This window comes from Scomber japonicus, chromosome 17 (genome assembly GCF_027409825.1).
Source record: "Scomber japonicus isolate fScoJap1 chromosome 17, fScoJap1.pri, whole genome shotgun sequence".
NCBI lineage: Eukaryota > Metazoa > Chordata > Actinopteri > Scombriformes > Scombridae > Scomber > Scomber japonicus.
In genome coordinates, this window is record NC_070594.1 from 13,590,863 (window position 1) to 13,602,320 (window position 11,458).

The following is an 11,458-nucleotide window of genomic DNA, read 5'->3' on the forward strand; positions in this document are numbered from 1 at the left end:
TCCGTCCCATCGCTCTTAGCTCTGCAAATTTGTACCAGCTGAAGTTCTCTTTTGCACTCCCGTGTCTTGTGGGTCGGTTGAAGGGCTTCAGAACAGGAAAAAGAGACCCCCACCTGTCTCTCAACAATGGCAGCAATGCTCCTCCGTACCTTTGCAAACAAGAAGGTAAAGCTAATTCATGCAAAATCTTATTTCAGTGTGGGTTTTTTTTGTTGTTGGACGCTTATGCAACTCTATAGCTAGCAACCTGATTGGGCTAGCTAACAAAGTCGATGCCTTTTACACAACACGCTGCACAGAGTCCCCCCCCCCCCACCTCCTCACCCCGTTTTGCAATTGTTTAATAGTGGTCGCACTTTCTAATAATAACCTTACTTTGCATCTAATTAAATAAAAACTAGGAATAATATGTGCTTTATTGGACGATAAACAAACACAGTTAAACCCTAATTAGACACCATATACGTAAGTTGTGCTTATTAGAAACCCTTAAAGTGCAATATTAGACCCAAAATATACTATTTATAGACACTATTACACCAAATTGTGTTTGAATTGCTATATGAATAAAGCAGAAGTTGAAATTATGCTCTAATTAGAAATCATGTTAAAGAGCCTAATATAATATATTACACGCAATTTAATAAGATCATAGACTAATAAAGAACATTATTTTTAGTTTTTGTCTAATTTGATACTCAGTAAGGCTTTAAGTGCCACTTTAATATTTATGTGTTACTGGCTGGGTAGGTGAGGGCTTGTTTTATTTGCTTGACATAAACAAGAGTGACAGTGGAGCAGTCAGACTTGGCTCTTATGTATGGGGCCTTGGATAACGACATTAAAATGAATTGGAGTTGACTAATGCTCTGGTGTTTGCTTTCTTGCAGGCCGCCCTCCAGCTGGGTCGCATGTGTTACTCCTCCTCCTCAGTGGTAAGGACTTCCACTCAACGATTTTAACATGTGCAGCAATGAATGAACCACAGGCGGTTCATAATGTCAGTCTAGGAAATCCTTCATACCTCATGACACGTGCCACATTTTGTGGTAATATCCTTATTGGACACACTTGATGCTTATAAAAATGTTTGCAAAGATTGTCTTAACTGTTTTGAAACTCCAACATGGGGTTGAAATGCATACTGTGCCCTTTAAATATCCATAAAATGTCTCAAGATTTTCTTTGTTGTGGAAAATGTCATTGACTGGACATGATTTAGTTAAGGGAAACCTGTGTGTGTGTGTGTGTGTGTGTGTGTGTGTGTGTGTGTGTGTGTGTGTGTGTGTGTGTGTGTGTGTGTGTGTGTGTGTGTGTGTGTGTGTTGTTCCACAGTTTCCAGATCATTAGCACATAATTGTGGCATTAACTAAAAAGAAGCTCTCCCTTGACCTAATGACTGTTCTAGAAAATTAAATGCATGTGTGAAGCGCCTGAAAATATTATGTGCATTACATTGTGGGACAGTTGTGTATATCAATGGCAAACTGGCAAAAAAAAAAAAAAAAATCAAATCAAGTGCTATAACAAGTTTGATTCCTATGGGTTTTTTTGGATTGCACTTAATTGTGTTACTTTTCCAGTGTAAATACACTATATTGCTATGTTGTATGGATTGATGCACACAGTTAATGTAACACAAAAGATGAGTGATGAGCCAAAAACATGACTCACTGTGTACAAGTGAAGAGGTCTGAAACGAAGGCTTTAGAAACTGTCTGTGTACTTCATGATGATGGACATATGACCCCAATGAGCTAAGTCATGATGTAACCAGACAGTAAAGGATTTAACTGTGTGCTTCTGTGATCCTCTAGCCCACCACCAAGCTGTTCATTGACGGCAAGTTCGTCGAGTCCAACACTTCTGAATGGCTTGACATTCACAACCCTGTAAGTATTCCTAGATGGACAGTGCTTAACCCTGGACAGAAGGCTGCAGTAACAAGATCTATATTACAAGCCTTCTGCAAATAACCAGAGCAACTTTGCAGTAGTAAATTAAGAATGGAGAGCAGAAATGAGTCTTGATTTGCCAGTTTATATAAGATTTATTGGAAAAGGAAGAGCACTCAAAAGCCCAACCTTGTGAAGTAAACGCCTACAGCAAGGAAATTATAGGTGATTAGAGAATCCAGCAATAACCATCTACTTTCATCACCTAAAACTTAAAACCTGAGTGTAAAACATATATTTCGTGATCAATATTAATGAATTAATGTACATGCGGTAATGCCAAGTAATAACTTCCTGTGCTCTCAGTCAACTTGTCTATCCGGATTGTCTCGTGCTCTCAGTCAACTTGTCTATCCGGATTGTCTCCTGTTCCTTAGGCCACTAATGAGGTGGTGGGACGCGTTCCCAAAGCCACCCAGGAAGAGATGCTGGCAGCTGTCAACTCCTGCTCCAGAGCCTTCCACTCCTGGTCCGAGACCTCCATCCTCAGCAGGCAGCAGATCTTCCTGCGCTACCAGCAGCTCATCAAGGATAACATTGTAAGACATTTTGTTGCTCGCTCAGATAAACATGTTTAAGTGTATTTGGGTCAGTGACAAATAAGGGTTGGCAAGATGAGCAATTCAAAAAGATCTTAAAAAAATAGTATTAAAAGCAGCACCAGGTTTGTTAAAATATACATTTTGTGTTTTTGTTGGTTTTATGGCATTTGAAATCTATATATTCTATAAAATGTGTTAAAACATAGTGTTGCATTGCTAAAAGTGGATTATATTTATTCTACATTTAGATCTATATGAAAAAATGCTGGTTACACCAGTTGACAATGGGTTGCATCATGTCATTGACCCATTTATGATAAGCTGGAAATATTTTTAAGATGAGCTAGATCATATGTAACGGTATTTGTATTCGTCCCGAACTGTCTCAGTACGGGCATCAGTAAGGTAATGAGCCTAAAAAAAAGAAAAGCTGTCCCATACCGTGCGCACATCAGCCAGGCTGTGGTCCCTGCTATTTACAAGCGTGCATGAGCTGTCTACTGCACAAGCTGTTGCACTCTCAACTGATGGGTGGACCTCGTGTTTTTTAAAATAGTTTTCAGTCAGTTGGTGTCTGTTCAAAATAAATGAGAAAAAAAGCAAATTTTTTACATGTGAATTTTTGTTTTCCGTTGTACCAAACCGTGACCCCCTTACCGAGTTACGTACGGAACTGTGACTTGTGTGTACCGTTACACCCCTACCTGCTGATGTCTTAAATTCATCCTTTTGTTGTTTTCCACTTATTTTTCAGAAAGAACTGGCTAAGATGATCACACTGGAGCAGGGCAAAACCCTCGCTGATGCAGAGGGAGATGTATTTAGAGGACTGCGTAAGTAAACTCCCAGGTTTTAGGTTATAGCAGAGCTCAAATTCCCTTGTTGAAGCTGTTGTCTATAGTATCTGTATCTGCTGATGAAAAGTCTGTAGCTTTGTACCCCTTTATTCCATGGCCTGGCTGAAAGTTTGATAAGTTGGCGGAGGGTGTCCATTATTTGTGTGCAACCAGACACTCCCTGCAAAACTGGCTTTCATTTTAAATTAATGATAGGACTAAGGATCTGTTCTGCCCATTTCAGAGGCCTAAACTGCTATCCAATTCTAATAAAGCAATGGTTATGGTAATAGGAGTGTGGCAGCATTACATTGTTCAGACCTTATGTGACAGTGTGACTACCTAGGTTGTTTTTCTGCCTTTCTGCAAAGCTCTTCACTGGCTATATAGAGATAATTGTGCAGTTCTCCTCATTGAGACGCACTTGTTCACTTTGGCAGACTCGCATTAACAAGAATCATGTTGAGAAATTAAGATCCGTGTGCTCTTGCAAATAAAGGAAGATATATTTCAGTTATATTACAAGACAGTGCTGCCAAGGTATTTTTTGTAGTTGGTGCAGCTCCCAGTTTTCAAATGCCCAAATAATTCTGGCTCGCTAACTTTCAGTTATCAGCTGACAGTCAGGCTGCATCTGCAGGTGTGCTGCCAGCATTAGAGATTTTCTATAGTGCTGGGACCAATGTTGCTTGAAGTTTTTCACAAGTTCTGTCACTGTTCACTCATAAGGAAAAGAGATCAATTACCAGGGAGGGTTTTTATTCTTTAGAGAGAGACTAAAGTAAAAACTGGATAATCCATTGGATATAGATACCTTAAATACATCATTTTTATTACGTTTTTTCCAGAGTCGTTGATATGTGTCATCCATTAGTTTGTATTGTGTAGCTCATATTTCAGACTCTGCAGCTCATACCTGAGTTTCTCTCCCCCAGAGGTGGTCGAGCATGCCTGCAGTATTACATCGCTCATGCTGGGGGAAACATTACCCTCCATCACCAAGGACATGGACACTTACACCTACCGGCTGCCCATTGGTGTGTGTGCCGGCATCGCCCCTTTTAACTTCCCCGCCATGATTCCTCTGTGGATGTATCCCATCGGCATGGTATGCGGCAACACCTACCTGATGAAGCCTTCAGAACGGGTCCCTGGATGCACCATGCTCTTGGCCAAAATGCTCCAGGATTCCGGGGCACCAGATGGTACACTCAACATCATCCACGGCCAGCATGCAGGTGAGTGTATGTGTATGTGTGTGTTTTCATGTTCTTGGAAGCATCCAATCTGTGCGTGTAATAAACAATGTGGAAAGGTCCAAGGATGATTCAAACACTAATCATATACCTCAAGGCAATATGGAGATAGGAAATTTCCATAACATGAGCAGCCTATATCTGTAAGTAATTCCCCAGCATTTGAGGCAGGATGATTTCAATCTCCGTATCCGAGGCCTTTGTGCTCTTAAATTGTGCCTTAAGGGTTCAGCATAGATGAGAGAATTTACAATATCCGTGTCTTTGTGTAGCCGTGAACTTCATCTGCGACCATCCTGCCATCAAAGCCATCAGCTTCGTTGGATCCAACCAGGCTGGAGAGTACATCTACGAGCGTGGCTCCAAGAACGGCAAGAGAGTGCAGTCCAACATGGTAAACCAGAACTCTCAGTACTGATTTTTTTGTTTGCTAAATATACTTCTACTACACCTGGGATTATCAGTCTCACTGGGCTGAAATAGTTTCCATGATAACCCACATATTAAACACTGTTCCTATTGTTACAGAAATATACTGCACCAGGCAAAAGTTTGGACACACTTGCCCATTCACATTGAATGAGAAAGTGTGTCCAAACTTTTGACTGGTGCAGCATGGAGCAAATCATTCTCTATTACTGTTACCAAGACAACAGCACAGTGCTTGGCTGTCAATCACTGATGTTCGTAACCTGTGATCAACACACACTGTGCTGCTTCTGTTTGATGTCCTACAGTCAACTGAATAGGAATGAGTCATTACAAAAATCAAATAGTTTATGTGACATCTTGTCGTTAAAAATTGTTTTAAAAATCCTGAAATAAAAGTCCTTAGCAGTCAGCATTGTCGTCACTCATGAATGTTGAAGAATTTAGACATCATCATCAAATCATTACTCGTATCAATAGGGTTGAGTTGAGGTCAGCCTACATTTGCCCCTGATTTATTAAACAGTTTTTTGTGATACTGACTGTCACTATGTGAGTAAAAATGCAAATAAGTCACTATTTTCCCTTATTCAGGTTGCATAGTATGACAGGTTGAGTCCCAATATCTTATTCTGTGGAAGAGAAATGATCTATTTCTGTCTGTGTTTTTTATGCGGAAGGAGGTGGCGCAGTTCATCATGTTTTATTGAGTTTTTGAGTTGAACAGTTTAATTAGATTGTGTTGTGGATTATAACTCATTCAGACAAGCATTGCATCACTAAAGACATGTCACCCAAACAAAAAAGACAGTAGTGAAAATCATGAATGGCTCTCTCTCCCACTCTTTCTCTCCTCATTCCTTCCCCTCTCTGCCCCTCCCTCCCTTTATTGCTCTTTCTGGAAGAATGGTTTGATAGTTCCCAGTGCATATTATACTTATTATTATTCCTAGTGAATAGTATTTTTGCTTGAAATGTCTTATCCTTCTTAAAGGAATGAAACCCTTCAGAGTCTTGTCCTACATTTTGCTTTTCAGGGTGCCAAAAACCATGGTGTGGTGATGCCTGATGCCAACAAAGAGAACACCCTCAACCAGCTGGTGGGTGCTGCGTTTGGAGCAGCTGGCCAGCGCTGCATGGCTCTTTCCACTGCTATTTTTGTTGGGGAGTCTCGTGAATGGCTCCCAGAGCTGGTGGAGCGCTCCAGATCACTGCGTGTAAACGCAGGTAACTTAATTAGAAACTATAGTAACACAAATTAAATGTATTTGCTGAGCATTTTAATAAAGTATTAGATCTTGTGCATTTTAATTTAAGAGGTTAATATTGCACTCTGTAAAGGGGAAATATACATGTGTGTCTTGAAGGTGATCAGCCCGGGGCTGATGTGGGTCCCCTGATCTCTCCGGAGGCCAAGACCAGGGTGGAGTCTTTGATCCAGAGTGGAGTGGAAGAGGGTGCCAAACTGCTGCTGGATGGAAGAAAAGTTAACGTCAAAGGATATGAAAACGGAAACTTTGTAGGACCCACCATTCTGGGAAACGTTACGGTGAGCTGATACAAAGGGTGCAACGCAGCCGCCCTCGTTTTCAGATGGCAGTGAGAAGTGTTTGGATAAAACAGATGGCTTAGGGCAACATTTACTGAGAAAAGCTAAAATGGATTTTTTTGTAGGTGGAGTTATCCCAGACAGAATCAATCACAACAGCTTTGAATTAATTCAGTATGTTAGAAGAAGCTTGTTGGTATAAATCCTTTAAATCCTATATTCAGCTTTCTACATTCCCACAACATTTTGAATGTGCATAACTGTTGGTCTTATTATTGTCCACCAGGTTAGAAAGTTTATGAATTGCTTAACTCCTGAGCCTAAAGGAGCTTAGGACTCATTTTCCAGGCTGGTACATGTACTGTATGTACTCATAGTGTTTCTGTACAAAACATGGCTGTCACCCCATAGTACAGACTTCTAAAACATCACTTAAACTTTAACTTCACTTTAACATGAAGTGCAACGCTTTCATAAAATGTGTGCACATATGGTACACATCCAGCTACTGTGTGTCAGTGACATTTTCCCCACCCTCCACGGCTTCCTGTTATAAGTGTTGAATGTCAGACAGGGTACATCTTAAAATAGAAAGTAGCTGTTAGTGTAACTAAATATACTCAAAGCACTTTTTCCTTGTCTTCTCCAGGTGGTGATTTAAACGTTGTACATGCTGACATTTCATGTACTGTTATAAATGCCTTTTGGAGAATTGTTTTAAATGTAGTTAAATACCAGAGGAAACTTTTTTGTGATTATTTTTCTGTTCTTTCCAGTCAAACATGACATGTTACAGGGAGGAGATCTTCGGACCGGTGCTTGTCGTCCTGGAGGCTGACACTCTTGATGATGCAATTTCTTTGATCAACAACAACCCCTACGGCAACGGCACGGCCATCTTCACCACCAATGGAGCCACAGCACGCAAATACACACATGAAGTGGATGTTGGCCAGGTGAGAATCTTGACATCAGGAAAAAATTAGAATAAACATGAGAATGATTTGTTGGAGGTGCTGTTTTCAGAGTGACTGGTCGCCTGGTGCTATTTGGTCCTCGGTGACTCACCTTCGTGAAACTGTAATGAGTTAACAGTTTTATGTGGGAGGTGTTTCAGATTTAGGAAACAGACAATGAGATAGTCATGTGAAGTGGAAATATTCACTGTGAAGGAGTCAGAAGGAATAATGTACTCAACGTGATGCATTTATTGTAGATTCTTCTCCTAATTTAACAGTTGATGTTTTATTCATTTTGGAGTGGCATTAACTTGAAGACATCTTTTTTTATTTTATAAAAGATTTTTACTCAGTATCTGCATAGATTTAATAACAAAAAAAAATGTAAATCAGAATCAAATGTATTGCCAAGTAAGTTTTCCCATATAAGGAGTTTGTCTTGGTGTAGTGGCGCATAACAATCAAAATAGCAGGTAAGAGGAAAAAGAAGAATCTATACAAAGTGAGAAAAATACAACTACCACAAAAGACAGGTGCTATTAATATATAAAGAATAAGTAAAAAATATGTTCTATGTGAAGGCAGCTGTGGGATTTTTGGCTGGGAATATGTAAATGTTAAGATTATTAACAGTATATGTGATTAAAATAATTGCCTTGATTTAATACGCTGGGTTAGATGTGATGAGTTCACAGATGTGCATTATAAGATTATAGATTTCACATTAATATAACATATTGAATATGAGTGGGATAAAGTCCATGTCAGTGGGGGTCCTGGGCCTTGTTGATGAGGTCAGCTGCAGCTGCAAAGAAACTGTTCTCGTAGCATGAGGTTTTGGTCAACATACACCTGTTCGAGAAGTCTATGTCTCGGTTGGGAGGAGCCGGCTGTGATCTTCCCTGCTCACCTCAGTGTCCTGGAGAGATGGCAGGTTGTAGCTAATCATTATCTCAGCAGAGCGAATGATACACTGCAGTCTGCCCTTGTCCTTGGCAGTGGCGGCAGAGTACCAGATGGTGATGGAGGAGGTGAGGATGGACTCAATGACGGCCGTGTACAAGTGCACCATCACTGGTTTTGTCAGGTTGAACTTCTTCAGCTAGGGCAGGAACTCATTCAGGTTTTTGGTCAGGCATGCGTTGTTAGTGGAGGAGGGGGTTTTCAGTCAGAAGTTGGTGATCGATCTGAAGCCCCGTGCTGTTGAAGTTTCTCAGAGTACAGTTGTTTAGCATCTTCTGTCTTGATAAACCTGTGTTTACACTCTTAAAACTAGTCCTTGTCCCCATTCCGAAGCACTTCTTCCTTTTCCAACCTTAGCTGTCAGAGTTTAGCTGTAAACCAGGGTTTCTTGTTGTTGTAACTAATCCTGGTGTGTGATCGTATACAGCTGCCCTCACAGGAGCTGATGTATAAGGTCGGAAAATTAGTACTTTGTCAGCTTGAAACTGCCAAGACATGGAAGCTTTTGGACAATCCCAAATTGTGCATTAATGCAGCAGGAGCCAATTTGCAGTGGTCACAAGCACTACATTATTTGTGATAATCGAGTCTTTGTCCAGTGGAGTGAGTGGACTGCTTTAAATGTACAACATCAAATGGCAAACAAAAGTGGAATGACTTTTCTTTGGGCCTTCATTTAAAGGGAATTGGCCCTCACATTTAGTCTTTCGTAAAGAAGCTGAAAATGATAAGTATATTGATTGTGTAACACCGGTCTTTTAAACAATCAACCAAAAAAACAGCTACACTTTGATCCCTGAAGGTTTTGCACCTCTGCAGTAGTTCTGTATGATTTAATAATAATGTCTATATGTGTTTGTACAGATTGGCGTGAACGTGCCCATCCCAGTTCCTCTTCCCATGTTTTCCTTCACTGGCTCCAGAGGCTCATTCAGAGGAGACACCAACTTCTACGGCAAACAGGTAAATGACAGAAGTAGTGTTTTTGATCATTACTATACTTTGTATCAACATTAAAAACTTTAATATAAATGTTGTGGGTAGCTACATACTGTATATAACACAGCTGTTGTCCTTTTTATTTCTAGGGCATCCAGTTCTACACTCAGATCAAGACGGTGACGTCACAATGGAAAGCTGAGGATGCTACCGTGACAAGCCCAGCTGTTACCATGCCAACTATGGGACGCTAAGCTAAAATTACACTGCATAACCTTCAGTGAATTCTCATATGCCTTAAGAAGAGTCATAAAGATGGGATGGAGAAAAAGGTTACATGCTCTTTTTTACTGTTAAGAAATGGGGATTATTAGTCAGTGATTGTTTAAACTTCGAACCTCCTGCACAATGTCATTGCACAAACTCAAATTTTACACCTCCTACGGAGAAGGTGAAGCTGACCTGCACTGATGCCATGAACGGTGCTGTCACTCTTCACAGGTGTGTTGTGTTTTATACCTGTTTTCTCCCTCTCATTTTCCTGAGCTAACTGACCGGAGAGAGTTAAATCATGATCCGTTGTGCGCTCTGCTATCACATCTCTGACAAGCCTAGAGGAGAAATCAAAAAAGATCAGGGATGCTGCTTCTGAAAAGTCACAGCAAATGTCTTCCACTTGTGTTCTCTGTGGTTTTTGTAACTTCTTCTGGTTATCAGACCATTGTATAGATATTTGAGAAGTGGATATAAATGGATCAAATGATACATTAGAACATAGACACACCCATTCTCTGCCACTCCATTAAAACTGAAAATGTGATTGCAGCTCTTGTACTCTCACTGTGTGTCCTGTACTGTGATGTGTTGATGTGTCTTCTGTTTAGGAAAGAGGTTTAGTTTTGTACTATATTCAGAGTGAGCCTTTTTTTCTTCTCCTGGTCGTGAATGGTATAGAAAATAAATTGCAGTGTTTTACATGTTATGAACTTCTATGAGATCTGGTGATGTTTATAGGTCAGTGATGACGAATGATGACATTTTCATCCAAAGTGCTCAAGCTACTTCAAATTTTGGGTGCACATGAAGAGAAAACAAGAGTATTTTACTCTGTAGTTCATTGTTTCAATAAAGACACTGTGGTTTGACTCAACTGAATCTGATTTGTGATAATAATAATTGCTCTTATGTGTTATTACTTATAAAACAACATCATTTTGGGGAAAAGAAGGTGCAGATCTAAACAATGCCAAATAAGATGAGATAAGATATTCCTTTATAAGTCCCGTGATGAGGAATTTTACATTATTGTAGCAGTGGACAGTAAAAATAGAAGAGTGTCAATAAAAAAGAATAAAAAGCAATAAAAAAAATAGTAAAATAATAGTAACTGCACAAAAGTAATGTTGGTGTTGAGTGATAATATACTGTGTATATATACCACAGATTTGAAGTGTGTATATATCTATATATATTATTGCACAACTGAAAGTAGCACGTGAAATACTAATATTGCACAGTAGTGAACATTAAAAGTGCAGTTTATCAAATGTTCCAGATTGGGGTGTGAGTGGGACTGGGAAATAATAATTATGATGATAATTCATTTATAGATCACTTTTAACAATACTCAAAGATGCTTTACAGAATCAAAGACAATTAAAGTAATAAAACCATACAGAATAAATGTGAAAACACAATCAATAAAAGCAATGCAGAGAAGAAGAAACAAAACAAAACAAAACATCAAAACAAACAAAAGCAGGTTTGATGCAGAGATGGGGAAACAAAGGGAATGAATGGATAGTTCATTTCAGTCATACATTATAAGAAACAAAACTTAACAATTTCTGTGGATATGGAACTGACAAAACATCACCATACAATGTTTACACCAATCCATTTCACACAATAAAATACACACACTGTCAATGACCAAAAAGGGTAATAGGCAGAAGCCCTGGCCCAGGGTTTATTTTTGCCTCTCCTATACAGTCCATAAAACAACCCAGAATATCAGCAGTAATATAGGA

The 11,458-nt window shown here is 39.6% G+C and overlaps 1 protein-coding gene across 1 annotated transcript; it reads left to right on the forward strand.

The window, feature by feature from the left end:
- Positions 1–38: 38 nt before the first annotated feature.
- LOC128377164 (methylmalonate-semialdehyde dehydrogenase [acylating], mitochondrial-like) lies at positions 39–10,588 on the forward strand. The gene is made up of 12 exons (XM_053337073.1): positions 39–165; positions 891–935; positions 1,818–1,892; positions 2,333–2,494; positions 3,252–3,330; positions 4,269–4,571; positions 4,862–4,983; positions 6,056–6,245; positions 6,386–6,567; positions 7,344–7,523; positions 9,354–9,452; positions 9,578–10,588. The coding sequence occupies exons 1-12, from the start codon at positions 127–129 to the stop codon at positions 9,680–9,682; spliced, it is 1,581 nt and encodes a 526-aa protein (XP_053193048.1). The 5' UTR covers positions 39–126; the 3' UTR covers positions 9,683–10,588.
- The last annotated feature ends 870 nt before the right edge of the window (positions 10,589–11,458 follow it).

Bases quoted from the DNA above. Each gene is read 5' to 3' on its own strand.
- LOC128377164 (XM_053337073.1), top strand. From the start codon at position 127: ATGGCAGCAATGCTCCTCCGTACCTTTGCAAACAAGAAG. The intron at 936-1,817 runs GTAAGGACTTCC...GTGATCCTCTAG, and splicing joins GTTACTCCTCCTCCTCAGTG to CCCACCACCAAGCTGTTCAT. The intron at 9,453-9,577 runs GTAAATGACAGA...TTTTATTTCTAG, and splicing joins CCAACTTCTACGGCAAACAG to GGCATCCAGTTCTACACTCA.